This window comes from Podarcis melisellensis (assembly GCF_964234715.1).
Source record: "Podarcis melisellensis genome assembly, chromosome: 6".
Taxonomy (NCBI): Eukaryota; Metazoa; Chordata; class Lepidosauria; order Squamata; family Lacertidae; genus Podarcis; species Podarcis melisellensis.
The window spans coordinates 4,261,283-4,289,229 of record NC_138538.1 but is presented as its reverse complement, the minus strand read 5'-3'; the positions used below and the strand labels follow the sequence as shown (position 1 = coordinate 4,289,229).

The 27,947-nt window shown below is 47.3% G+C and overlaps 1 protein-coding gene across 2 annotated transcripts in view; it reads right to left on the bottom strand.

Annotated features, from left to right (window-relative positions):
- Positions 1 to 10,047: 10,047 nt before the first annotated feature.
- RSPO4 (R-spondin 4) overlaps positions 10,048 to 27,947 on the bottom strand; it is a 32,176-nt gene continuing 14,276 nt past the window's right edge. For both annotated transcript variants that reach the window (XM_081917333.1, XM_081917332.1), the window contains exons 3-6: positions 15,428 to 15,616; positions 14,272 to 14,415; positions 13,081 to 13,266; positions 10,048 to 10,999 (exon numbers count right to left, since the gene is read on the bottom strand). In XM_081917333.1, the coding sequence (XP_081773459.1) occupies positions 10,917 to 10,999; positions 13,081 to 13,266; positions 14,272 to 14,415; positions 15,428 to 15,616 (602 nt within the window). In that variant the 3' untranslated portion in view covers positions 10,048 to 10,916. The remainder of the gene's footprint in view (positions 11,000 to 13,080; positions 13,267 to 14,271; positions 14,416 to 15,427; positions 15,617 to 27,947) is intronic.

Genomic DNA, 27,947 nt, shown 5'->3' with positions numbered 1-27,947 from the left:
TGCTCCTGCACCGGCAACTGAGACTTGACCAACTCCGGACATTGTCGTTTTAGATGCGCTGAGGACCCACATCGGAAACAACGCCTAACAGCAAACGCTGACTCCTCACCGGTACGCTGCTTTTGCTTCACCTCTGGCACGGCATGAGAACTCCCTCCAAACCGCCCGCCTGTAGAAGCCTCTGCAGCCAACGACCTTTCTTGCCTCTTCTGCCATTCTTCAATCAAACGCCCAGTAACATAACTGACGGATAAATCACGCTCCTGCATGCCTTCTAGAGACAAAACTAAGTTATCCCAGCTTTCCGGGAGAGAACTCAAAATAATAGCCACCTTCTCCTGCTGGTCTAACGCACAGTCTCTTTCCTGTAGCGCTGCAAACTTTAACTGTAAACTGTGTAGGTGTTCCTGCATTGTAACCCCAGGCTGTAACATTGCCTTGTACAATGCCTTGCGAATGAACAGCTTGGAAACCACTGTCTCACGCACATGGAGTTCTTTAAGTGCTTGCCACACACCTCTAGCTGTCTTGATTCCCCTCACATACGGCAACTGGGAATCTTCCAGCCCCAAGACAATTGTGGCCCTTGCTCTTTGGTCTTTATCGAGGTCTTCATCATCAGGCTTCGCAGGAAACTTACTCACCACTTCCCAGAGACGATCCCTCTGCAGCACTGCCTGCATGCGTTCCGACCACAGCAAGTAATTGGAGTCATTCAGACGCTCAAAAGCCATCTGAACTGGTTGTGAGGCCATCTTGAGAGCGATGTCCCTGGAACCCGGAACCAGCTACTCACGACCACCGAGAGAGAAAACAGGAACCACAGCACCCAGCACTCACACGCTGCAACTGTTGTCCTTGTGTCCACTGCGTCACCAGCTCACAGCAGTCAGGAACCAGCCAGTGTCCATCTGCTGCACCAACAGGAACAACGACTTCTGGAACTACTGGAACCAACACCGTTGATGCTGACACCACCACAACTCAGGCTGGCAGCACAATACCCATAACCTCTTGGAACTTTGAAGTGTCAGGCATAGCCCTATTGGCTTTAGCCCAAACGTAGCAGAGTTTTCCTGCACAGCGAAGAAGCTAGTTGCGGCAGTAATGACTAGTCAGCTAGACTCAGAATAACTATTTACAGGATTTATTAAAAAGGAGAAAATAAAACCAGCAGAGTTTCTGCATACAAATAAAAGCAAAATAAATCCTCTCTTTCTCTCTCTCTCAAAACCATACACAGCACTTCTACTCCTAACACACCTCACATCAAACTGAGCTAGCAATCCCTAGTTAAGAGTTGAATGCTGGTCGTTAACCAATCAGAGTAAGCAGTTTCTAGGTCAAGCTGACCTGGGCTTTCTGCCAAGAGTAAATTGACACTGCCTTGAGTTAATTGTTTGAAGCCAGAATCTGCAAGTTTCCCATGAGAATCAATTAACAGAAACTGAACACTTAATTCGTTCCAGAGGTCCGTTCATAACCTGAAACTGTTCTTAACCTGAAGCACCACTGAAGAAGAAGAAGAAGAAGAAGAAGAAGAAGAAGAAGAAGAAGAAGAAGAAGGGGAGTTTGGATTTGATATCCCACCTTTCACTCCCTTTAAGGAGTCTCAAAGCGGCTAACATTCTCCTTTTCCTTCCTCCCCCACAACAAACACTCTGTGAGGTGAGTGGGGCTGAGAGACTTCAGAGAAGTGTGACTGGCCCAAGGTCACCCAGCAGCTGCATGTGGAGGAGCGGGGAAGCGAACCCGGTTCCCCAGATTATGAGGCTACCGCTCTTAACCACTACACCACACTGGCTAATGGGGCCTCCCACTGCCACTGCGCAGCTGGAGCACAATTTCTGTTCTCATCCTGAAGCAAAGTTCTTAACCTGAAGCACTCTTTCTGGGTTAGTGGAGTCTGTAACCTGAAGCCTATGTAACCTGAGGTACCACTGTATTGTATTTTAATATTCTGTTGTAAGCCGCCCAGAGTGGCTGGAGGAATGAAATGTCCCTATTTTCATTGCAGAAATGTTGATGAAGATTGCAGAGCCCAGGCAGGTTCATATGGGAGAATTCGGTCCTTCAGATAGCCTGGGCCAAACCTTCTTATGAATAGAGAAAATTCTGCCTTGTCTTGCAGTACAGCTAAGGTTCTACAACGTGGTTTCTTGCCTTCTTCTCACTCTTCAAACCCAAGGGAAGGCATTGCTCAGGTCCGAACAACGCAAGAGAGACTCTTCGCATTCCTAGTCCTTGTCAGAGATGTCGCAAGAGAAACTAGGAGGAATTCTCCCTTTCGCCCTGCCAGGCACCCTGGGCCCGTGCCAGCTGGGCAAATAAACATCCCAGCCGGTTCTGTTTACATGTTGAGCGGGATCGCTCCTTTGAGATGCTGCCCTTTGGCCTGCAGTTAGGATGGGAACTAGCCCAGCTTTTCCTGTGTCCTAATGGAAACGGGAACGCTTGATGCAAACCCAGCCCACGTTAGGCCGATGGGGCAGGCTTGCAAAGCCCCACTTTGCCCCTCCTGGGAAGCAACTGTGATGCTGCTGCCACTTCTGGGAGGCTATTGCTGCAGCCCCACAGAATCGTAATGGGTCCCAATGAGTTATCTAGTCTAACCCCCTGCAATGCTGGAATCACAGCTAAAGAATCCCACTGTTTTTCTTCAAGCCTGCAAGAAATACTTGGTTTTATACTGGATCCCACAGGTCAAATAACCAGACCGGGTGCAAAACAAGGGGCTGGAACCCTGGAAACCCCCAGGATGGAGAAAACGAGGCATTTCCACCACATATGTAGGGATGCCAGTTCAGTAGCATCCCAGATGCTGAAATTTCAGGACACAAAGCTGAGACCTGGGGCGGGGGGGGGGCATGGCATTGTCACTAGTGGAGGCCATTGGTAATGTTGTTGTGATGATCCCCTGATGACGTCATTGGCTGGGCCTTGGAGACGGAGGTTAATTGGGAGAGGGGAGCGGACAGAGTGTCTATGCCAGGGGTTAGCAAACTTTTCCAGACCTTGTGGGGTGGGGGGCGGACTATATTTTGAAAAGAAAAAAACCCAGAGATGCATTTGAAATAAAAGCACACATTCTGCTCATGTAAAAACCGCCACAAATAACCCAGAGATGCATTTTAAAGAAAAGAACACTTTCTACTCGTGTAAAAACAGGCTGATTTCTGGACCGTCCATGGGCCAGATTTAGAAGGTGATTGGGCTGGATCAGGCCCCTGGGCCTTAGTTTGCCTACCCATGGTCTATATCGGTGGTTCTCAACCTGTGGGTCCCCAGATGTTGTTGGACTACAACTCCCATCATCCCTGAGCTCTGGCCTTGCTAGCTAGGGATGATGGGAGTTGTAGTCCAACAACATCTGGGGACCCACAGGTTGAGAAAGGCTGGTCTATATGCCATACTTTGCAGGCATCTCCTGCTGAGCTGAAGCTTGCAAGGAGCAGGCACGGCCCTGTTATCATCATAGTTATTGCTGTTAGTGTTATTATTATGACTAAAGGCCATATTGTTCACCTGGACATCCATACTCTCCAACCTGCCACCTTGAGAGAGCCAGGTGAACCTGGAGGTCTGGCAACCCAACACACCAGCGCATCTTTTTGCCTTCCCTCCTCTGACGTGCCCACCAATTGAAAGGGATGGTTCTGAGAGCTTGTATTCTGCCCTAATCGAGCCACACCTGGAGAATCACATCTGGTTCTGAGCACTGCAGTGCTATAAAGGAGGAGAATCGTGCCAAAGGCTAAAGCCACGATCATTTTGTTTCCTCTGTCCAGTTCTCGGCACCACAATTTAAGAAGGATATTGACAAGCTGGAATGTGTGCAGAGGAGGGCAACCAAGATGATGAAGGGGGCTGAAACCAAGCCTTATGAGTAAATGGTTGAGGGAGCTGGGTATGTTTAGCCTGGGAAAGAGGAGTCCAAGAGGTGATATGAGTTGGCGCATGCTCTGGTTATCTCTCGCTTGGACTACTGCAATGTGCTCTATGTGGGGCTGCCTTTGAAGGTGACCCGGAAACTACACTAATCCAAAATGCGGCAGCTAGACTGGTGACTGGGAAAGGCCACTGAGACCATATAACACTGGTCCTGAAAGACCTGCATTGGCTCCCAGTATGTTTCCAAGCACAATTGAAAGTGTTGGTGCTGACCTTTAAAGCCCTAAACGGCCTCAGCCCAGTATACCTGAAGGAGCGTCTCCACCCCCCATCATTCTGCCCGGACACTGAGGTCCAGCGCCGAGGCCCAGTGCTGACTTTTAGAAGACATCTGAAAGCAGCCCTGTTTAGGGAAGCTTTTAATGTTTGACGGACTACTGTATTTTAATATAGCTGCCCAGCTTCCCAGCGTGGCTGGGGAAACCCAGCCAGATGGGCAGGGTAGAAATAATTTATTATTATTATTATTATTATTATTATTATTATTATTATTATTGAGAGCCATATTGTAATGGTTATATGGGTTTGCTGCTGCGTAAGTTGCCACCACTCCTGGCTAGGTAGCCTGGTTAAACCTTTCCTGGCTGGACAGCCCTTCACTTCGTGGCTGTTCAGTCGCTAGCAGAATCCGTCAGTGGGCGTTTCTTGAACTTCTTCCAGCAAAGAAGTTCTTTGACGCCAAGTCTCCGCCTACTCTCCCTGTGTGGAAGTCTTCTGCGCAGGGTGGGTGTGGGTAGCGGAGGACCTGTGCTCTCCCCGCTGGTCTCCGGCGAGGAGTCCTGGAGCCCTCTCTCCGATTCCTCCATCCGCCCCCCTTTATCCCTGGTGTTACGCTGATTTCCTTCCCCAGCTGATGAGTCCCCTCTCTCCCTGCTCGGCCCTTCTCCGGCATCGCTTGGGAGCCCTGCCTCCACTTCTGGCTCCGATGTCAGTTCCCTGACACATATGTAAATGGCTGTCACATGGAATGTGGAGCAGGCTTGTTTTCTCCTGCTCTGGAGGCTAGGACCCAAATCAATGGATTCAAGTTGCAAGGAAGGAGATTCCGACTAAATATTAGGAAGAACTTAAGACAGTAAGAGATGTTTGACAGTGGAGCGGTCTCCTTCAGGAGGTGGTGAACTTTCCTTCCTTGGTGGGTTTTAAGCAGAGGTTGAATGGCCATCTCTTGTGGATGCCTTAGCTGAGATTCCTGCCTTGCAGGGGGTTGAACCAGATGTGACTTGGGGTCCCTTCGAACTCTACAATTCTACGATTCCATGATTCTACGAATGTCGGTGTTGGGGGTTATGGATGGGAGAAGGCTTTTGCATCCCTGTTGGTTCCTTTGTCAGTCTCCTGCAACCTGGTGCCTCCAGATGTTTCGGGCTACAACCAGCATCCATCAAAATGTGGTCAATAGACAGGGATGATGGGAGTTGTAGTCCAACTGCACCAGGAGGGCCACATGTTCCCTATCCCTGGCTTAATCCTCCTCTAAATAGGCACAACCTTGATGGCAGAAAGTGAGGAGGATTAAAGAACCTTTTAATGAGGGTGAAAGAGGAGAGCGCAAAATATGGTCTGAAGCTCAACATCAAAAAAACGAAGATCATGGCCACTGGGCCCATCACCTCCTGGCAAATAGAAGGGGAAGAAATGGAGGCAGTGAGAGATTTTACTTTCTTGGGCTCCATGATCACTGCAGATGGTGACAGCAGTCACGAAATTAGAAGACGCCTGCTTCTTGGGAGAAAAGCAATGACAAACCTAGACAGCATCTGAAAAAGCAGAGACATCACCTTGCCAACAAAGGTCCATATAGTTAAAGCTATGGTTTTCCCAGTAGTGATGTATGGAAATGAGAGCTGGACCATAAAGAAGGTTGATGGCTGAAGAATTGATGCTTTTGAATTATCGTGCTAGAGGAGACTCTTGAGAGTCCCATGGACTGCAAGAAGATCAAACCTATCCATTCTGAAGGAAATCAGCCCTGAGTGCTCACTGGAAGGACAGATCCTGAAGCTGAGACTCCAATGCTTTGGCCACCTCATGAGAAGAGAAGACTCCCTGGAAAAGACCCTGATGCTGGGAAAGATGGAGGGCACAAGGAGAAGGGGAGACAGAGGACGAGATGGTTGGATAGTGTTCTTGAAGCTACCAGCATGAGTTTGACCAAACTGCGGGAGGCAGTGGAAGACAGGAGTGCCTGGCGTGCTCTGGTCCAGGGGGTCACGAAGAGTCAGACACGAATAAACAACTAAACAACAACAGCAACATATAATGTACACATTCAGAAGTTTTGGTGTTTTTTTTTAAAAAAAGAACGTTTTTATTGGAAAGCAAACAAGTCAGACAGCTGCCCTGCTTTTGAAAGTGATACAAGCAATATACAAAACCGTAGCAGTTGCGGATTTTGCGTTTCACTTGCATTCACTAGAAGGCAACAGCCGAAATTGTATTAAATGCAAGAACGGAGTACCAGCCATCCTCTACTCTGTAGCGCCCCCAAGTGGTAGCTGCAAAAAATGTGTATGTAAAAACAAAAAAACAACAACAAAAATATCCCTTTCCTTGGAAAACTTTTCTTTTAAGATGTGGTTGTGTCCATCTTCCATGCAATCACATTTGTTTTTTTCAGCCTAAGTCTCGACAAGGTTTCAAACGGAGGTTGCTATTTACAATGCATCTTTTTTAAAAAAAACAAAAAACCAAAAACAAAAATACATTTAAAACAAAATTGAAGAAATAAATCTATATGACGAAGAGCATTTTAAATACATTGACATTCTACAAATAAATTCTCTATATTATATATATATATATTTATTTATTATTCGTAGCAACAATAAAATGTAATTTGCTTTCATCCAGAATCACAGGAACCTATCCAAAAATCTGCATCTTGCTGAAGAAATGTACCTATGTAGGCTTACAGTGCAAGTTTTCTCAAAGGCAAGTAACTAAAATAAAGTAAAGGGAGTAAATTGTTGGGGTTTTGGACCCTCCACCAACCCTCAGTTGGACAATATAAAGTGGGAAGGGGGAGAGGATTTACTTATTAAGTATAAAAATTAAGCTGATACTTAGCCACGAGGTCACTATGTAGACTTAGTTCCAAGATGCAGATCGGGGGCTGAATGTGGTGCTATTTTGTACTTTCCCCCTTTTCCCATTCACCCCCCTCACTTCCTGCAGTTTGTGTAACCTCTAGGCTGATGAAGAGTTCTGTGGAACTCAAAAGCTCGCGCCACTTTTGTGACGTATTGCTCAGTTATCCCAGTAAAGGTCTTGCTCAGCTGTGGGTTTCGAAGGTCATTCTCCTTTGCCACTTATAGAGCAATGTTGCTTCCTTCGTTTTTCCTGTAGGACTAACAGGAGTTCTCCACTGGGAAGTTCCTCCCTGTTTGGGCCTCGTGGGAAACCATCGCTGCTATAGGTTTTGGTCATGCAGGAGAGCTTCCTGTGTGTTGTGTTCACTATATTTTCAGGGAAATGCAACCCTAGGGCCCTGGTTAATTTTCAAATCTGAGGTTTTGAGGCAGGAAGAATTACAGCTATCGGACTGATTTAGCAAATGCGCTTTCTCTCTCACTCGCTCTCTCTCCAAAATTTTGACTTGGAAACTCTGCCACGCCATTGTAGCAGATGGTAGACAGAGGCACAGCTCAGCTCCAACTACAGGATAAATCCTCATGACCTGTCTGCACAAACTGGGTTGGGTTATTTCTCTTCTGGGCCCTGTCCTGTGGTATTTCAGGAGCTGGAGTCACTTCCAGGAGTTCTCTGGCAAGAGAGTTGTACTTTCTTGACTCTCCACACTTGTTGAATCCAAAGTGAGCCCCTATCATAGCTGTCAAACTTCCCTTTTTTTGAGGGAAATTCCCTTATTCCAGCACCATTTCCTGCTGCTATCCCAGATTGTTAGATATCCTGTAGACTGTCGCCAGGACAGGTGAGGCTGCTGATTCCTTATTTTTGAGGCTGCTGATCCCTTATTTTCAAATTTGAGAGTTGACAGCTATGGCACCAATGGCTCGGCTCCAGGTGAAGTTAGTTGCCCTTAATTCCCACTGAAATTGATGAGACGTAAGTCATTCAGCGGCGGAGCAAGCCGATTGGGCGCCTGGGGCTGTGTGCATGCCCTGTGCCCAGGGGCAGGGCCAGCTACCCTGTGCCCTGTGCCAAGTCGTTCAGCGGCGGAGCAAGCCGATTGGGCGCCTGGGGCTGTGTGCATGCCCTGTGCCCAGGGGCAGGGCCAGCTACCTGTGGGGTGGGGCTAGTTGCCCGCAGGGTCTCAGAGTCGTCTGCCTGCCTCCTCCCACTCAGCTGCCCCACAGGAGGCTGAGTAGGAGGCCACAGGTGGAGAGTTTGGGACAGCACAGAGCCTGCGGGCACCCAAGCCACCGCGTCACTCCCAGGAAAGATGTGTGGCTTGGGCGCGCTGCAGGCCCCGCGGTGAGTGCCGCCGGCGTTTTGTCACCCCCCTCAGTGGTGACACCTGGGGCAGTCCACCCCCACCGCACCGTCCTTCCTCCGCCCCTGAAGTCGTTATGGGCAACTTGTCCCATTGATTTCAATGAGCCCTAACTTCAGCCAATCTAGCCTGCATCCAGCCCATTGAATTTTGCCGTTCGGGCTGTAGCCTTAGAGCACCACTTGCTCAGACCCCAAATCGTTCCCCGTCCTCCCCCCGTACAGCGGTATGCATTCATTCCGTAACAAATTTTAAAATGCACCAAAATTAAGCCAATAGCTCGCAAATGCCAATAGGGTTGGGTAAAACTAGGTTCATGACTGATATCCCATATGCACTCGTTTCTCATGTGTCATTCAGGATTATGTGGAAAGTTCCTGCAGTACAAGTGGAAACAGGAGACATTTTGTTCTCCCAGAATGCCCTGGGTGTTGCATCGTTCCAGGTAGTCTAATGGCAGCTGGCACTCCTCTCCCCGTGCTCCAGAATGACACGACAACCAGGGGCATTCTGGGAAAATAAAGCAAGGGTTGCTGGGAAGATGCAGCCAATGAAATCAAGCTCTGCTGCCACTGCTCCAAATTTGGGGGCCGAGCCACAATAAACGAGGAAAGGAAGGAAAGCCTACAGAAGAAAGGAGCTTTTTTGCAAGTGAATAACGAGAACAACTGCCATTTCAATAAACAACGAAAGGAGTGGCGTTATTAAGGCCAAACAAATGGAAGAACAATATGGGAGGATATTCATGCACCCCTCATGGTCGCCTGAATGGAGAGAAACCACTGGAGGCCTTTCAAAGACTTCTTTGACACGGAGCCATCCTGTGTCCTGGCTGCAGCAAGAGACTCTCCAACGAAAGTGCGCTGGAGAAGCAGTGGAGGTGACCTGGAGGTCTCAACAGGTCTAGGGGTTGGCTTGCTGGACTCTCCACATGCATCAGTGAGCCCCTGTCAACTGCCCAGCCATCACAACTCCTCCTGTGTGAGGAAGGTGGGGATCAAGAGACACTCTGGGCAAACCGCTTTGGCATCTGTGCAGAGAGGATTCTGCCTTTATGGGTTCCAAGTGGGGAAGGGAGGCAGGAGAGAGAGAAGGCAAGCATTGCGTGGCGGCCTAGCAAACGCATTGAAAGACTTCCCGGCCTCTTCTTAGGAGGAAAGATACGCTGGGGGGCTGCTAGATCCCAGCCAGCTTCTTCCGTTCATCAGTTCTGCTAGGTGAGCTCACCTGCTCTCAGGCAAAGGGTGCAAGGCAGTTTGGGTTGGCCCATTTGGGAAAGCCAGGAGAGCTGGATATCCACCCAGCTGTGAACACCTGTGGTATATTTGCATTGCTTTGGAAGGAGATAAACACAAGCCTCTTGGGAGAAAAGCAATGGCAAACCTAGACAGCATCTTAAAAAGCAGAGACATCACCTTGCCGACAAAGGTCCGTATAGTTAAAGCTATGGTTTTCCCAGTAGTGATGTATGGAAGTGAGAGCTGGACCATAGACAAGGCTGAAGAATTGATACTTTTAAATTCTGGTGCTGGAGAAGACTCTTGAGAGTCCCATGGACGGCAAGAAGAACAAACGTATCCATTCTGAAGGAAATCAGCCCCGAGTGCTCGCTGGAATGACAGATCATGAAGCTGAGGCTCCAAGACTTTGGCCACCTCATGAGAAGAGAAGACTCCCTGGAAAAGACCCTGATGTTGGGAAAGATGGAGGGCTCAAGGAGAAGGGGACGACAGAGGATGAGATGGCTAGACAGTGTTCTCGAAGCTATGAACATGAGTTTTACCAAACTGCAGGAGGCAGTGGAAGACAGGAGTGCCTGGCATGCTCTGGTCCATGGGGTCACGAAGAGTCAGACACGAGTAAACGACAACAACAACAAACACAAGCCTACAAGCCACCAAGTCAGGGTGACTTGCCACCTCTGGAACATAGAAGAATCTGCCTCGTAACAAGTCAGGTCATTGGTCCATCTAGCTCAGCTTGCCTACACTGGCCGGCAACAGCTCTCCAGGGGTTCAGAGAGGCCTTTTCCAGCCCCAAACAGGTGCTCCACCTTTGAATTACAGGTTCTTTCCGTCCTTTGGGAGACGTCCTCCTTCTTCGCTCTTCTCTGAGTCCCTCTGGGGTGCCTTTCCAACGAAGGCTGTGCAGGGAGCGTAAGCGACACAACGCCGTACGGCCCCCGGCGTCCTTTTCCGTACTGTTCTGTCTGTGCCGGCAATCTGGGGGTGAGGAGGGAGATGCGTGTGTGGCAACAAATTAGGACCTCTAAAGGGGAAACATCTGACAGGCCGCAAACGCTTCCTTTTCGCTCTTGCTGGAAAGAAGGATTGTGCAACGTGATCTGGATGGAAAAGATGGAAAAACAACAATGCAAAAATAGCTGAGGAAGGAACCTCGCAGAGGCAGAGAAAGAAGGTCTTTTTTTTTTCATCCACTAGGATGCCCCCTGCTGGACTGCCTCATGAACTGCTCCCCTCCCTGACATTTGCACTTGCTCTGACGGCGATTAAATAACCATGAGAGATTCCAGCTTTTTCTTCCTCCTCTGCTTCCTCTCCCTTTTTGCGTTCTTTTTCTTTTCCTTGTTCTCTGAAAGGCAAAACCAGAACCACGTTTAGTTCAGGGGGTTGCTTCGTGCCACATGCAAAAAACAGAAGCCCTTGGGATACGCATTTCTATTAGCACTGAATATATCATTTCTAGGCTCCGTGGAAATAATTTAGTTTCAGATGTGGATTTAGAGGTAGTAGCAAACCTCCTCACTGCTGCAAAAATGTGTGTAGGAAATAACTGCGGGGGGGGGGGGCAGGGAGGAAAGTAGCGAATTCCCCATGAGAATGAGATGGTTTGATGACTCTAGTATCCCACAATACTATCTAAATTAGCATTTTATAGGAGATCAGGTAATGAACAGCCCTACAAGTCCTTATGGTGCTTCCAGACACCCTATTTGCTGAGCATTCGCCCTGATCTGTTTGCAAGCAGATTAGATGATGCTGGCAATTTAGCAAGCATTTGCTTTAGTTGGTTAGCAGGGAGGTTAGACGACAGTTGCATCAAAGGACTTCATTTATTGCAAGAAGTCCCAATCAACTGCGATTCTGCAACCTGAACATGCCAGTATGTAACTGAATCTCACCGGAAAAGAGCAAGAACCTGGAAGCACTCTGAGAGTGCTGGTCTTAAAACAATAAAACACTTACACCATTCTGAGGACACCATTTAACCCATCTAAAAGCAGTTTCAGTTAACAACATTATTACATCCAGAGATCTTGAGAATGCCAGCCTTAGAGGCATCCTGCTCGCAGGAGTGGAAGTATTATGGGATGGGAAATAGGTTGCTTAGGCTCCTTGCCCACCCCTTGGCCACCAACCCGCATCTTGTTCTGTTTCCTGTTAGTGATGGTCTGCTGCCATCCTTTATTGTTTCGCAATTGCCATTTGGTGAGTCTTGGGGGATGCTGGTGTTATTTAAAACATCCTTGCCTTGCGTTGTAGTGTATTCTCTATTTATTTAATGAATTGTAGGAATCTCAATGCCACTCAGCTTCTACAACACTATTCCTTTCACACAAGTGTCCCGACTGGACAAAATTCGGAGCAGTGTGAACTTTCGGTCCACAGGGCATTCGAGGAAGTGGGAAGTGGGGAGGTTCGCCTTTCAGTGCAAACGGAGACAAATTTCACAGCACCTTGCGAGGAACTGCCCTGCGCAGCCAATGCAGAACTGCAGTCCATGCACCTGCCGACCCAGTGACATCACCAGTTGATTGGCAGTTGATTGGCAGGTGGGCAGGGCCAGATTTAAGTTTGATGAGGCCCTCAGCTACTGAAGGTAATGGGGCCCTTTATATGTCCAGCTGTCCTTTGTCAACAACAAATTGTTGCTGATTTTTGTGTTGAATATATGCTAGATAGGCATTTATGGACCTAATAGGTATCTAATGCCATTTGCACATGTGGCCGTGCAACCAGTCCATGCAGAATGTAGGCACCCTATATACAGAAATGAGCAAACCAGTGATATTTTAGGGAGCAGGCTAGCAGGTGGGGCCCATTACTTACATCATAGGAGCCTACACAACACAAAACACTGTTGCTGTATGTAGGTTTTATTTTATGTGGTTTTTTTATCCTATATTTTGGAAATCCAGTTTTTTCCTTTAATTTTTTTTTGGGGGGGACCCAAGAGAGCGGGGCCCTAAGCTATAGCTTGTTTAGCTTATACAGTGGTACCTCAGGTTAAGTACTTAATTCGTTCCGGAGGTCCGTTCTTAACCTGAAACTGTTCTTAACTTGAAGCACCACTTTAGCTAATGGGGCCTCCTGCTGCCACCACGCCGCCAGATTTCTGTTTTCATCCTGAAGCAAAGTTCTTAACCTGAAGCACTGTTTCTGGGTTAACGGAGTCTGTAACCTGAAGCGTATGTAACCTGAAGCCTATGTAACCCGAGGTACCACTGTACATAAATCTGGCACTGCAGGTGGGTGTAGTTTGGGGGGAATTTCCTCATGGGCTGAACTGGATCTCTTGGCGAGATAAACTTCCCCTGTGGACCAGAGAGGTTTCCCAACCCTGTCTGGGATTCAGAAACACTGGCAAGTGCCAATCTCTTTTCCCCCTCCTCACAGCAGGGCTACCCCTCCCTCCCTCCCTCTGCACCTCACCTCCCGGACAGATCTTCTTCAATCGGCACTTCCTGGACTCGGAGAGCGTCTGGCACGCAGCTGCCTCATCTTTGCTGGGCCTCAGGACCTCGCGGACCCGGGTCGTCGAGCCCCACTTGGAGCCGCACGTCCGTCCTTGGTTGTTGCAGGGGCTCCAGCTGCCCCAGGGACCCACCTCACATTTTTCTGGCGGGGGTGAGATAGGAAGAAAAACCCACAACCACCATGTCAGAAAAGAGGAAGTCGGCTTGGTTTGAGCTTTCTCCATCTAAGTCAGTGGTTCTCAGATGTTGTTGGACTACACCTCCCATCATCCCTGAGCTCTGGCCTTGCTAGCTAGCGGTGATGGGAGTTGTAGTTCAACAACATCCGGGGACCCACAGGTTGAGAAAGGCTGATCTAAGTCCAAGATTGTTTCAGGGACAGGGAACCCAGGGGCCAGATTTCTTTCCATGGTCTGGAGACACTCCATGGGCCAGTTAAGAAGATCCTGGGGATTGCATGTGGACCGTGCACCTGACGTTCACCACCTGTCAGGGTCTGGTTGGACGTGGAGGAACCAGCTGGGGAAACCCCATGGGAAGAAGGCTTAGAGTCTGGGGATTGGTGGTGGGCCAGGTTGCTCGCCGGAGCAAGACGGTTTGAGCATATTACACCGATCCTGGTCCCACCTCACTGGCTACCAATGAGTTTCAGGGCCCAATTCAAAGTGCTGGTTTCGACCTATAAAGCCTTAAGCGACTTAGGACCACAATACCTCAAGGACTGCCTCTTTGCATATGAACCTACCAGGACCCTCAGATCATCTTCTGAGGCCCTCCTTCATGTGCCTCCTCCTTGAGAGGTGCGGAGGGTGGCGACACGAGAGCGGGGCCTTCTCTGCAGTGGCTCCCCATCTGTGGAATGCTCTCCCCAGGGAAGTTTGCCTGGTGCCTTCATTATACACCTTTAGGCGCCTTTAAAACACCTCGGAAACTGAATTTCATTTTTGGAGATTTTGCCAAAAAGGCTCAACAACTTTTCCCCAACTTTGTGCCCAGGTATTCGCTTTCTGAAATACGGCAACCCTAATGTATGTGTAAACATTTTTATTTAATGGAGGTCACTTGGAGACCTTTGAGTGACAAGTGACTGATAAGCATCCCTAATAGGGCCTGGGGTGGGTTCTTTGTGATTCCTTGCTTGGCTTACCTTGGCATTCCCGGGTGCTGTGCTGGGCCACAGTGTCCTGTGGACACGAGCTAAAGCATTTGCCTTTGTGCAGGTAGAATTGCTCTTTGCATTTCATGCAAAAGTCTTTGCTGAAGCAGCTGTCGCAGCTGGGAGACCTGCACTCTGCACGGGGCAACAGAGAATAAAGTGGGAGGGAGGGAGGGAGGTCAGCAACACCTTGCCATATATTTATTTCTTCCTTCATATCTCCAACCCACTTCCCACGGCAACAGGACTCTCCCAACTCTACAGTTCTGTGATTCTATTATCCTAACTAGTGATGGAGGAAGCTGCCAATTTCATTTTCTTCCGGGTTTGCATTTTCAGCCTGTAAGTTCAGTTCAGCTTATTTATCAGTTTGCTATTACATCATCATCATCATCATCATCATTATTATTATTATTATTTAAAAATTCATACGCTTTTCCACACATTTTTCATGAAATATACACAGTTTTGCAAACAATTCTGCCCATTATAATGCACTCTTGTATGGTGTTTAAACAACATGTGCATTTTTCTATATAAGATAAAGGTAAAGGGACCCCCGACCATTAGGTCCAGTCGTGGCTGACTCTGGCGTTGCAGCGCTCATCTCGCTTTATTGGACGAGGGAGCCAGCGTACAGCTTCCAGGTCATGTGGCCAGCATGACTAAGCCGGTTCTGGTGAACCAGAGCAGCGCACGGAAATGCCGTTTACCTTCCCGCCGGAGCGGTACCTATTTATCGACTTGCACTTTGATGTGCTTTCGAACTGCTAGGTTGGCAGGAGCAGGGACCGAGCAACAGGAGCTCACCCTGTTGCAGGGATTCGAACCGCCGACCTTCTGATCGGCAAACCCTAGGCTCTGTGGTTTAACCCACAGCGCCACCCGCTGTATACTTTCCCCTATTAAACACGTTTTTTGCAATACTATTTGTTCGGGGAACTGCCGAGCAAAATTCAGAGGAGTGCAGGTTCTGAAAGAGAGCTGCATTTGGGGAAATGAAAATGAGGTAGTTTGGCTTTGAAACCCCCCTCCCTAGCTGCAGCCTCCAGAGAACAGAGAGGCCAGACCTCTGAATGAACCAAGGGCCAGTGATAAGGAGCCCCACTGGGATAGGAGAGACCCGCTTGCGTAATCAGCCACCTACTAATGCAACGGTTGACCTCTTGGCCTCGCACCCCAAAGTATCCCGGTGGACAGGCGTGGACGCAGGCCCCGTACTGCCGGATCCCGTCCCTCCAGATGAGCAGGAAGAGCCTCTGCTGGCAGGAGATGCAGCCGTTGTCCTCCGAACACATGACGCACCCGGTGCAGTTCTCAAACAACGTGGTGCTTACTGGTAGGGAGAGAGAGAAATCAGAGATGGGAAAGAGGCAGTGAGGAGGGACTACTGACAGCATGAGCAGTGCCGGATTTACATAAACAAGCTCTAGCTTAGGGCCCCACTCTCTTTCCCCAAAACATTTCCAAAATATAAGACAAAAAAACCAAATAAAATAAAATAAAACCTACATACAGCAACAGTGTTTTGTGTTGTGTTGTGTAGGCTCCTATGATGTAAGTCATGGGTAGGCAACCTAAGGCCCGGGGGGCGGATCCAACCCAATCGCCTTCTCAATCCGGCCTGTGGACGGTCTGGGAATCAGTGTGTTTTTACATGAGTAGAATGTGTGCTTTTATTTGAAATGCATCTCTGGGTTATTTGTGGGGCATAGAAATCTGTTCATTCCCCCCCCCCAAATAGGTCTGTTCATTCCCCCCCCCCAAAGGTCTGAGGGACAGTGGACCGGCCCCCTGCTGAAAAAGTTTGCTGACCCCTGTGTAAGTAATGGGTCCCGCCTGCTAGCCTGCTCCCTAAAATATCACTGGTTTGCTCATTTCTATATATAGGGTGCCTACATTCTGCATGGACTGGTTGCATGGCAACATGTGCAAATGGCTTCAGATACCTATTCGGTCCATAAATTACGGTATAGCATATATTCAACAAGAAAAACAGTGACAATTTGATGTTGACAATTTGTTGTTAAAGGGCCCCATTAACTTCAGTAGCTTAGGGCCTATTTGATATGTAGCTTAGGGCCGCATCAAACCTAAATCCGGCCCTGAGCATGAGGCAAACCCTCCAAGTGTCCCTATTTCCCAGGGACAGTCCTGGAATTACGGAAGCCATCCCGGCTTCTGATTTAGTCCTGGACGCAGAATGTCTCCATTTCCCCTGCCAGGATGAGCTTGTCGTAAGTGGCAGCTGTGGCTGCAGTGGCTATGAGAGAGCATCCTGTGGCCTCTCTGTGGCCTCTCCATGGCTGGGTAGCTCATAGCAGCTGCTGGAGAGCAAGTGAGGAGGATGGGAGTCTGCCGCCATCACGGACCACCTCCCCTGAATCTGCGGGGCAGGTAGAGGTCAGGGCCACCCTGGGCAGGAAGAAAGGGGGAGCAAAACAGAGCACAAGGGGTATTGGTTGTTGTTGTTTTAATGCTTTGTGCATCTGCGTCTAACCTTTCCCCTCTCTAAAATTTATTTATTGGCGTGTGTTTTTCCTTTTGTAAATCTACAAAAGGGCATGTGTGGCTGTGTCCCATTGGCGAAGTGGTGAAGGCACTCACCCTTCTTCCGATAGGAAAGGCTCTGCAATCATTGTTTATTTCAACTCACTTGTGGGAACAACTCAGAGGTCGTGAAAGAAGGAAGGTTAACAACAGGAAGATTTAAAGGAACTATTGGAAATGCCTATTAAAAGCATCAGAGATATGAGATGATCAAAGAGCGCCCCGAACTTGAAGCATGGGAAGTCCCAATAAAAAAATTATAATTCGGCAGAATATTTGGATTATTTGATATGTATATGTATAATTTGGAATATTTAATGTGATTGGATTGGATTGTTAAAATGGAAAACCTAATAAAAATGATTTTTTAAAAAAGGAAAGGCTCTGCAAATTCCACAAACGTTAAAATATTAACCTCAAGTGTCAAAATGCACAAGCCCAGTAAAACATTGACATTATAAGCATCCACAATGAAAACGTGCAATAAAACTATCTCATTAAAAACTGCGCAGCAGATGGAACAGGCTGAGAGATTGTAAAGCTCAGGGATTTCTGAGTGTAAACCCTTTGGGGTCAGGGACTTGTCCCTTCGTTTTTGTAAAGCATCCTGTGCATGGATGGTATACTATAAAGAACAAAGTTTGGGCCAAAGATGTGGCTTTGAAATGGTGTTCCAGGAAAACCCGAGGTTGCTTGGAAGCAGGTCTCCATGTGAAAGTCAATAATGGCAGACTAAAGGTAAAGGGACCCCTGACCATTAGGTCCAGTCGTGGCCGATTCTGGGGTTGCGGCGCTCATCTCGCTTTATTGGCCGAGGGAGCCGGCGTACAGCTTCCGGGTCATGTGGCCAGCATGACTAAGCCGCTTCTAGCGAACCAGAGCAGCGCACGGAAACGTGGTTTACCTTCCCGCCAGAGCGGTACCTATTTATCTACTTGCACTTTGATGTGCTTTCGAACTGCTAGGTTGGCAGGAGCAGGGACCGAGCAACGGGAGCTCACCCCGTCATGGGGATTTGAACCGCCGACCTTCTGATCGGCAAGCCCTAGGCTCTGTGGTTTAACCCACAGCGCCACCTGTGTCCCTAATGACAGACTAGCTTCCCTGAAAAACAGGATATCAGCACTGCAGATCTTCCCCTGCAATGCACAGACCCAGACAGTGTCCATTTTTATTTACAAGGCAACAGGGAGACCCACACAACAGACCTCGCCAATGCTCTCTGGTAACGGACATGGGGATATAGGAAACCAGCCGTGGTATTGAGTAAGTAAACAAGACACAGTGGCCAGGATCACCTACAGCCATCTGGGGGAATGAGCATAGCTGAGTTGCAGGACATCTGTCTTGCATGCAGAAGGCTCCATATGGGAAGCGGGGGAAGGAAGTGGGATAATCAGCTTTACACACACGAAGCAAACTCCACATCCTCCAACCTGGTGCCCTCCAGATGTTTTTGATGACACCTGTCACCATGCTTCCTCCAGGCACCGAGTCTCATCCCTGTACTCTCTGACAGAAGCCACTAGCAAGTTATCAAGATGAGCTACTACTCCACCAGTTACGGTGTATCTGAAGAAGTGTGCATGCACACGAAAGCTCATACCAAGAACTAACTTAGTTGGTCTTTAAGGTGCTACTGGAAGGAATTTTTTTGTTTTGTTTTTACTACTCCACCAGCGATGGATGAATCTTGGCTTCTCTCAATTTCTCATTCTCCACATCTATGATTTCTGTTCGTCCCACTTCCACATCTGTCTTCAAGAAGAGTCTAACACATTTTTGCTAGCAATTTTTTCCTAATACGATGCATTTTTAAAAGTTACTTTCACTAACATAGGCATTTTTGTGAACACTTTCCCCAGGGGGAACTCACCAGAACTCGGTTCTGACACCTCTCAGGTGGGTGCCATTGCCATTCTAAGAGCAAGAGGGAGGCATTCATGGTGAGTTCTGGCACCACTTTTTCTAGAAAAATAGCTCTGACTTTTCCTGATATTCATCCTAGCTAGTAGTCACTGATAGCCCTCTCCCCCATGCATTTGTCCAATCCTCTTTTAAAGTCATTCAAGCTTATGTCAGCGCTACCTCTTGTGGGAGTGAGTTCCATAGGTCAACATGCACTATTTGAGAAATTTTGTCTGTTCTGAATCTTCCGAAATGCATCACAAAATTCAGAAAACTGCAAATTTCAAAGGGAGCCATTTTTTTTATCTGCTTCCTAGTTCCAGAAGAGCAAGTCAGGCAGTTTCACATTAGAATGTAAAGGCAATGCATTTCCTAGTGGTTTGAGCAGTAATGCTTCATGTGGTGAAAGCCACCAAGGAGTCTTTTGTTCCAGCAGGTCTTTGTATCTCTTCCATGCTCTCATTAATGATTTCCTAATTATATGGTTATAAAAACTTCTGTGAACCTTCCTTTCCCATACCATAAATATGCATGCCAGCCAAATCTGTTATCGTGTCCTTCTAATTCTAATGCCTCTTGCTTTTCCAACCTCATCCAGTCCCTGATCCATAGCAAACGGGCAGATTCATAATACAATTTAAGGTCTGGGAGGGCAAACCCGCCTCTATCTTTCGCGTCTGTAAGTATTTTATATTTTATCCTTGGCCTTTATCCCTACCCAACAGTATGCAGTCCTTTAAAGGAAGCTAGAATTGTGCCCATTCCCCTGTCTGGCCAAGAGAGGCAATTAAGGTGATGCAATGCACCTGTACCCACTTCCAGTTCCAAGATTTGGATAAGACAAGCATCTTTCAGAGCAGGGTTTGGGAACCCCCACGAATCCAGTTTGACAGGAGGGAGGGGCTTCCCAGCTGTCATTCACCCGGCCCAATGTGGTTTGAAATCAGACTATGCCACTGAAGGCAAAGCGCTTTGCAAATGCTCCCTGTCAGCTGATTCTTGGCACTTGCAAAGCCCAGTCCACATATATTACACCAGGGGTAGGCGAAGGTGGGTGGGACTTGGCCAAAATGCCCCCGCAAGACCAATGGGGAGACTTGGTGGTCCCCACACAGCACTGTCCCAGCTGTCTGGTGTTGATGGGGAATAGGCATCTAGATTTTGCATGGGCCAAAGGGGTCCTTTCTCAGAGTGAGGCACAGAATGCAGAGGGCCTGTACTGCTACCAAGGGGGGAAGATATAGAGGAGGGGGCAGCGGTTTTTGTGATTTGGGGACTATCATCTCACCATCTGAGGGATTAAGAAGGACCGAGAATGGTTTTCATCCTGCTCAGATGCTCATCTTCAAAACCTGCGTTTCTTCAGTCACCCTGACCAGTCCCCCAAATAGTGCAATTGTGAAACTGAAATTTGCATTTAAGCTTACTAACAAAAAAATTAATAGTGATGGCAATTGTTCCATCCTGACATCCATTGTTTCTGACTTGAATTTGAGCGGAGGAGAACCGACAGAGAGCCAGGATCCCAGAACAATTATGGAATGGAACCGTTCCATTCCACTCATCCCTAATTCCAAGACATTTTGGCGCCTGGAACAGAACATGCAAATCGTGCTCCCCGTGCCCACAGCCAATGTGGTTAAAAGAAGAATACTACAACAAACAAAATATCTAGATGCTTCCCCCAAATCTGCAGCTTTCGTTTCTGCATGGAGATGTCTCACACCCTGTCCTCATTGGGCTGGTCTTACTAACTCCACCATCATCACCACCACTGTGCTTCTGGAATAATAGAACTGTAGAAGGGATCCCAAGGATCATTTAGTCCCTGAAGTGCAGGAATCGCAACTACAGAATCCCTGACCATCCAACTTCTGCTTAAAAACTTCCAAGGAATGGACTACGCAGAACTAGATAAATTAACAGGAAGGGTCCGAAACCGGCGAGATCACAAGTTTACCGAGGACTGGAGTAAATTTGTGGACTATATGAAAAGCATATGTGATGCACAAATAACGTTGGTGGGTTTACAGGAAGCTTTGTGAAGAAACAACATTAGAAACACTGTAAAAAAAGGGAACAAGGGAATAGGTTTAAATCAAATCAAAAGGCAATGTTGAATTTAGAATTGCGGGTAGAAGATTAGAAAACGGAAGATTCGCGGATGAGCTGAAGGAAATCAAAATTATGTATCTGTGACAATATTGAAAATGTATGTTTAAATCTTGTATGGAAATTGAATAAAAAATAAAATAAAAACTTCCAAGGAAGGAGAGTCTTCTGAGGGAGACAGTTCCCCTGCTGAACAGTTTTTACTGTCAAAATGTTCCTCCTAATGTTTCCTGGTGTTTTCTAATGCCAGCATCTCCCACACATTCCAGCCTCCCTCATTTCAGTGGTCTTTCCCCCCTCCAGATCGATCAGTCCAGCAAACGTCAGTGTGTCAACAAGAAGCCCAGCTTTAAGTAGATGCAATAAGAATTGAGCAGTAGTTCTCAAAGGGTGCGATGAGAGGATGGCGAGTGTGGCAGGAAGATTCAGGGACCATCAAAGAAACATCTAAACCTTTCAGTGTAGTACGGCATCAAAATAAATCTTTTTTGGACACGCAACTACGAACAGTATCTGCGCCTCTCTCTTCAAGAGAGAGCTATTCTGCAGTTCACCACAAACTTGTTGGGAACAGGGATTTTCAACTGTGGCGAATATGAAAGATCGGAAAAGGGAAAGGCTTCTTTGTGCCGATGAGGAGACGAGAATTTGTTTGTCTCAAATCAGACCTCATCTAAATGAGATGGCCCAACAAAAGCAAGCTCACACCTCTTGTGGAATCGTAGAATTGGAGAGCTGGAAGGGACCTTGAGGGCAGAGAGCAAAATAAGGCAATATCTCTCCGATCTGAAGATGAATCAATAGAACCTGAAGGTTGGAGGGGACCTTGCGAGCCATATAGTGTGCTACCCCCCTGCTCAGTGAAGAAAATCTAGACTTTGAGCATCTCCCACAGACGCTCCTCTGGATTCTGCTTGAAGAGCCCACCAGGAAATTGGTTCCATTGTCAGGACGTTTCCACTAAGACTCAACCGAACTCTATTCTCCTGCAATGTAAGCACCTTCGATCTAGTCCTGTCCCCTGGGAGGCAGCGGAGAGCAGCCTTTCCCCCCCTTCAGTGGGTCAGCCCTTCAGGTATGTGGAGAGAGACGGAAAGTGATATTATTGCCACCTCTCAATCTTCCCTCCTCTAGGCTAAACATACCCACTTCCTCCCACCTTTCCCTATATGATTCCTCGTGAGATTCATAAGCAGGGCATTTCCTACCATCATAGAATCATAGAATTGTAGAGCTGGAAGGGATCTCGAGGGTCATCTAGTCCAACCCCCAGCAAGGCAGGATTTTACCCAATACAGGACTCGAACCCACTGTTAGAATTCCTGCTCCGTGATTGCAGTCATGGCATTGTTGTCTATCACATGACGGTGTATATTTTGACTCCACAAAGAGGGAAGTGACGGAGACAGGATATTTGTGTTACTGTGTTCCGTGAAGTGGGACTCTTGTCCTTTGTTCTTTGTCTTTGCTGTCTGATGCTAGAAAGAGAGGGAGCCATGTTGCAGTGCTCCGTGTGTGTTTATATGTAAATAAAGTAGATTAGCCAACATGCTGAGTTGCTGAGGTCTGTCACGCATGATGCACAAACTCTGCAGGTCCCTAAGTGTGCTGATGTCTGTTGGCATCGGTTGCTGTGATGTTCAGGCTGAAGAAAGCTTTTGAAGCTCCCGAACGATCGACCAGAAGGGAGAGAACATGCCAGTTGGGCATGTGTCTCTGCCAGGGTCCTACTCAAGTGTAGGCTGAGCTCCTGACACCCACAACCTTGAGTTTAAGAGTCTTGTGCTCCCGGAGGAAGAAGAAGAAGAAGAAGAAGAAGAAGAAGAAGAAGAAGAAGAAGAAGAAGAAGAAGAAGAAGAAGAATAGTAGTTTGGATTTGATACCCCGCTTTATCACTACCCGAAGGAGTCTCAAAGTGGCTAACAATCTCCTTTTCCCTTCCTCCCCCACAACAAACACTTTGTGAGGTGAGTGAGACTTCAGAGAAGTGTGACTAGCCCAAGGTCACCCAGCAGCTGCATGTGGAGGAGCGGGGAATCAAACACGATTCACCAGATTACGAGTCCACCACTCTTAACCACTACACCACACTGGCTCTCTCTTTGCCCTGTGTCAATAATGGATTGCCTAGTTTTGTGGGCACTGGGTTGGAGGAAGTGGGGGTTAGCGATTCCAGAAGGAAAGCTATCCCACGAACAGAGGAAGTTGTTCTGTACCCAGTCAGACCACAAATGCACCTAGTCCAGAACTGTCTACTTTGCCGGTGCATCTTCAAGTTCTCAAGGTGAGGAGTTTCCCTGTCTTGCTACTAGAGACCCCTTTTAACTGGAGGTTTCAGAAATAACCTGGGATCATCCATATGTGGCCAGGCATTCTCTTGCTAAGCTGTGGCCCAAGGCATGCTGGACTAGACAGCAACTTTTAAATGTCCTTTGCAAAAGCAGCCCAGCTTTGACAATGGCTGCACCCCGACCCTGACAAGCTCCTTTGTGACATGGGTATTATTTGACATGGGATGCGGGTGGCGCTGTGGGTTAAACCACAGAGCCTAGGACTTGCCGATCAGAAGGTCGGCTGTTCAAATCCCCGCGACGGGGTGAGCTCCCATTGCTCTGTCCCAGCTCCTGCCAACCTAGCAGTTCGAAAGCACGTCAAAAGTGCAAGTAGATAAATAGGTACCTCTCTGGCGGGAAGGTAAACGGCGTTTCCGTTCACTGCTCTGGTTCGCCAGAAGCGGCTTAGTCATGCTGGCCACATGACCCGGAAGCTGTATGCCGGCTCCCTTGGCCAATAAAGCGAGATGAGCGCCACAACCCCAGAGTCGTCCGCGACTGGACCTAATGGTCAGGGGTCCCTTTACCTTTTATTATTTGACATGGCTGCTGCTACCAAGAGAGGTCAGAACCGTCTCCTCCCGTTACTAATGCACCTGGGAGTCATAAGACATTATGGTTTGCATTTGTCAAATGCTGGCTGCGTCACTTTTTCAGGCTCCTTCTCAAAGGATCTCCCTGTGACATCATGTCATGTTTGATTTGATCTAGTTTTCTTTCAGCTTCTCTTTTAAAAACATACCTCCATTTCCTTTGTTTCTGGGCCCTTAGTGTGAAAAGAAAAAGAAAAAAGTAGTTTTACAGGAATTACCAATGTTGCAATGTATTTCCCTTCATGAAGCTGAAACTGAGTTTTTGGTGGAAATAAAATGTCTGGGCCTAGTTCAGATCAAATATGAAACTATACTTTCCCTGTACATCAATGAACTTAATGTTTGACTCTGCCCCCATCCTTTCTCTTCCTTTTTTGCACACTGGAGGAGGGAACTGCAAGCACCCACTTCCTGTTTTAAACAAACCACAGTTCCCCATAACGTCCAAACCCAGGAAACTGTGGCTTGATATAACTGTAGTTTCAGCATGCTTTGTCCTCACTGTAGATTGATCCCAGGTCTCTGAGTTCAGGTGTCGCAGGGAACTGTGGCTTTTTAAAGATTGAGAACAAAAGTCTACTGGCTTCTCTTTGTGGCATGAAATTGGCACATAGAAGAGAAGGAGTGTGTGAGTCCATTTCCTGCTGTTTCTTAACCAGTCTGTGCCTTCGCCTTTGAGGTGCAATTCATACCATGACTGTCCATACACTTCACTGCTACCGCTCCTTTGATGGAGGGCTTGATCTAATAAAATGACTCACCCCTTTGGCCAGCCTGATGAATCACGTAAGCAGAGCACACACAAAGCCTTTTCCGGTTAGATTAAAAAGCCAGGGCCCATATTTAGACAAATGAAGGCAGATATCCACCTCTGAAGCTCAGAGCCCACAAGAATGCAAGGCTCTGGTCCACATGGCTTGCTATAGTGGAATATACCATATTTTTCCTGTGTATAACACACCCCTGTGTATAAGACGCCTCCGATTTTGTGGGATGCAAAATTAATAAAATGAGACATAAGATCACCAGATTGATGGACTGGATGTTATAGGTCGAAGGGACTGACATAATCCGTGACCAGGAAAAAGGGATGTTGGATTAGAAAAGTTTATAATAAGAATTTTTTTTTTTCATCCTTTGGAATTTTTATAACATTAATGGAATATTAGGAATATGCTGAAAAGGAACCAATTGGCTTTAGTAGAAAGGATTTAATGAGTAATGTATAAATATGGTTTAAACTTTGAAATTTTAAGGTATTTATGTGTAAAAGATGGAAAGGATATGTGGATCTAATTAATAAGATTGTTAAATAGTTGTTAAGTTAAATCACTTAAAATAAAATTGAAAAATATGGGAAGAATTTGCTGGAATAACAAATTAAAGTGGAATAGAAAAAGGGAGGTGTGAGGAGGTCCAAGAAATAAGTAATTGAAAAGAAGTAATTTGAGATTTGTATTTTTTTCTTTTTTCTTTTTGTCTTTTCTTTTTTTGTAATGTGTTTTTTATGAAACTCTGAATAAATATTATTTTTTAAAAAAATTAAGAAAATGGGGGGGATTGCCCTGAGTTGTTGAGCTGCCACTCACACACATCACAAAGGCCACCTATCGTCTGTCCCAGCGCCAGCAGCCCCCAATCGCCCGCCCTAGTGCCGCAGCGACAGCAAATCAACACCAGCCTTTGCCTCAGCCACCAATAACACACCAAATAGCCACTGACAATCTCCGGCTCGCTGCAGCAACCATTCCCATATCACCCTTATACACTACCCATCTACAGTGGTACCTCGGGTTAAGTACTTAATTTGTTCCAGAAGTCCTTTCTTAACCTGAAACTGTTCTTAACCCGAGGTACCACTTTAGCTAATGGGGCCTCCCGAGGTACCAATTTTTAACATATTTTTTTAACAAAGAAGCCTTGTCTTATACACGGAGAAGCACAGTATTTCAGGAGCCTCCGTATGTTTCTCTGTTTCAATTCCTTAATAAAACGAATCCCCGCAAGTTAGTTGGTGTCGCCTTGTCTCTCTCTGATCTGTGCCACGTGCCAGCTCCCTTGGCACAGGGCATCTGCAAACTAAGAGTTGGCAGACACTTTCCTGGCATTAAGAGGAGTCGTCTGGAAGCTGTTCAGTGACTCCCCGGACACTTAGTGCTGCCTACGATCAGAAGTGGTCACTGAGGTGATGGCTCCGACCTGGTGGGATGCTCTGTCCCTTGAGACTAGGGCCCTTCAGGATTTAACCTCCTTCCATCGGGCCTGTAAGACAGAGCTGTTCCACCTGGCCTTTAATTTGAATTCTGCCTGATCTTTTATTTCCCTTCTCTTCCCTCCCCCTCCCCTTTTATGAAGATCACCCGCTCTGAGACACCACAGCTAATTCTCCCCTGGCCTCCTCGCTGGCCCAAGTAGGACCAATTCAGCCAGCTAGCCCTGCTTATTTCCCCTAAATTGATTTTTGAATTTTATTGTTATTCAAGTTTTTATACTGTATTTTATGCTGCTTTTATAATTGTTTTAAAGTGTTTTGAATTTGTTGTTAGCCGCCCTGAGTCCGGTTTTTGAACTGGGAAGCGCAGGGTATAAATAAAAAAATATTGTTGTTATTATTATTGGTGGGGCAAGGGGTGATGCTGGTTCCTGAGATGGGGCGTAGGGTAAGGCATGGTGCAAGCATGGCAGCAGAACCAATCCTGCTGCTGCACCTACCTCGCCCCCTCCCTCTCTCCAAAACCAGAACTGATGCTCACTGTTCAAAAGGAGAGTGAGTGGCATCATTTCACTTGTGCCCCCGGCCAACTGCTTTTGGCTATGATGGGTTGAGAATCCCCCTGGTTTGGCTTTCGATAATCTAGCCCTGTGATTCCCAAAGTGGATGGGGGCGCCCCCTGGGGGTTGTGGGATTACCTGGGGGGCACCAAGAGGCAAAGGTGCGGCAGGGGGGCTGTGGAAGTGTAAACGACTATCAGACTTTGAAAAGCTGGCATCAAGTGTTTTGTTGAATCATTAAATTGTTTTCATTGGATTCTGAACAAAGATGCAATTGACCGTTACTGTTTTGAATTTTGAATTGGGTTATCATCTTCCTTAGTGGGTCGTGCAAATTGCTGTTTTTTAATAGGGGTGAGTTTATGGAATCCAGGGGGTGGTGGAACGACTGCTCTAGCTACTTGTAGATTTCAAAATAGCTGCAAGATTGCACCAGAACCTGCAGGATGGCAGCACATCTTAACCATGTCTACTCAGAAGCAAGGCCTATCAACCCCAGGTGAACTTGCATTCTGGGGGGAACAGAATGTGCTTTCCCACTCAAAACTTGATCTCATGACAGTTGTCTCTTTTGACACAGCATATGAACTGCTGCCCCTGTCTAACATCCTGGAGGATTCTGACCAAGCAGTAAGAATTTCAGAACACGTCTGTCCTGGTAGATATTTATTCAATTCAAAGCCTCGTTTGCAATCAATAAAAGATTGTTTCCAACAAGGCAGAGCTAGAGTACAGCAATTCAAATTAAATCTTCAGAAATGCAGAAGTTGGCTGCATTTGCTGACACCTTTACCTTTCTGTGTTGATTATAGAAAATCACAAAAGTTCATTTTTATCCATTCATTCCATTTATTCATTTTCTACATTTATATCCCACCGTTTCCTTCAAGGACCTCTAGGTGGTCAACACAGTTTTCCTTCTCCCCATTAAATCCTCACAACAGCCTTTTGAGGTAGGCTACACAGAGACTGAGTGGCCCAAGGGGACCCGCTGAATTTCATGGCTGTGGGGATTTGAACCCTGGTCTTTTCCATGTGCTAGTCCAGTGCTCTAACCAGTATACCACACTGCCTCTCCATATTCTCAAGCACCTAGCTTGCTATTGGGAGGGACAGGGGCTCTCCAGCTTTCCAGGGAGGGGACATTTCCAGCCTACCAGTAGATGACAGGGACTGAACCTGGAACCTTCTGCTCCTGGGGTGCAAACTTGAATAATTTTTGGGGGGACCCAGGTAAGCCCCACCTGCATAATTGATCACATGACACAGTGCACACACACACAAACCAGTTGAATGGGAATGCCCATAAACTTTGGGGGGCCCAGCCCCTCCAATATTTTATTTTGGGGGCTGAAGCCCACACAGCCCCTAGGACTTGGCTCCTAAGTTCTTAAGGTCC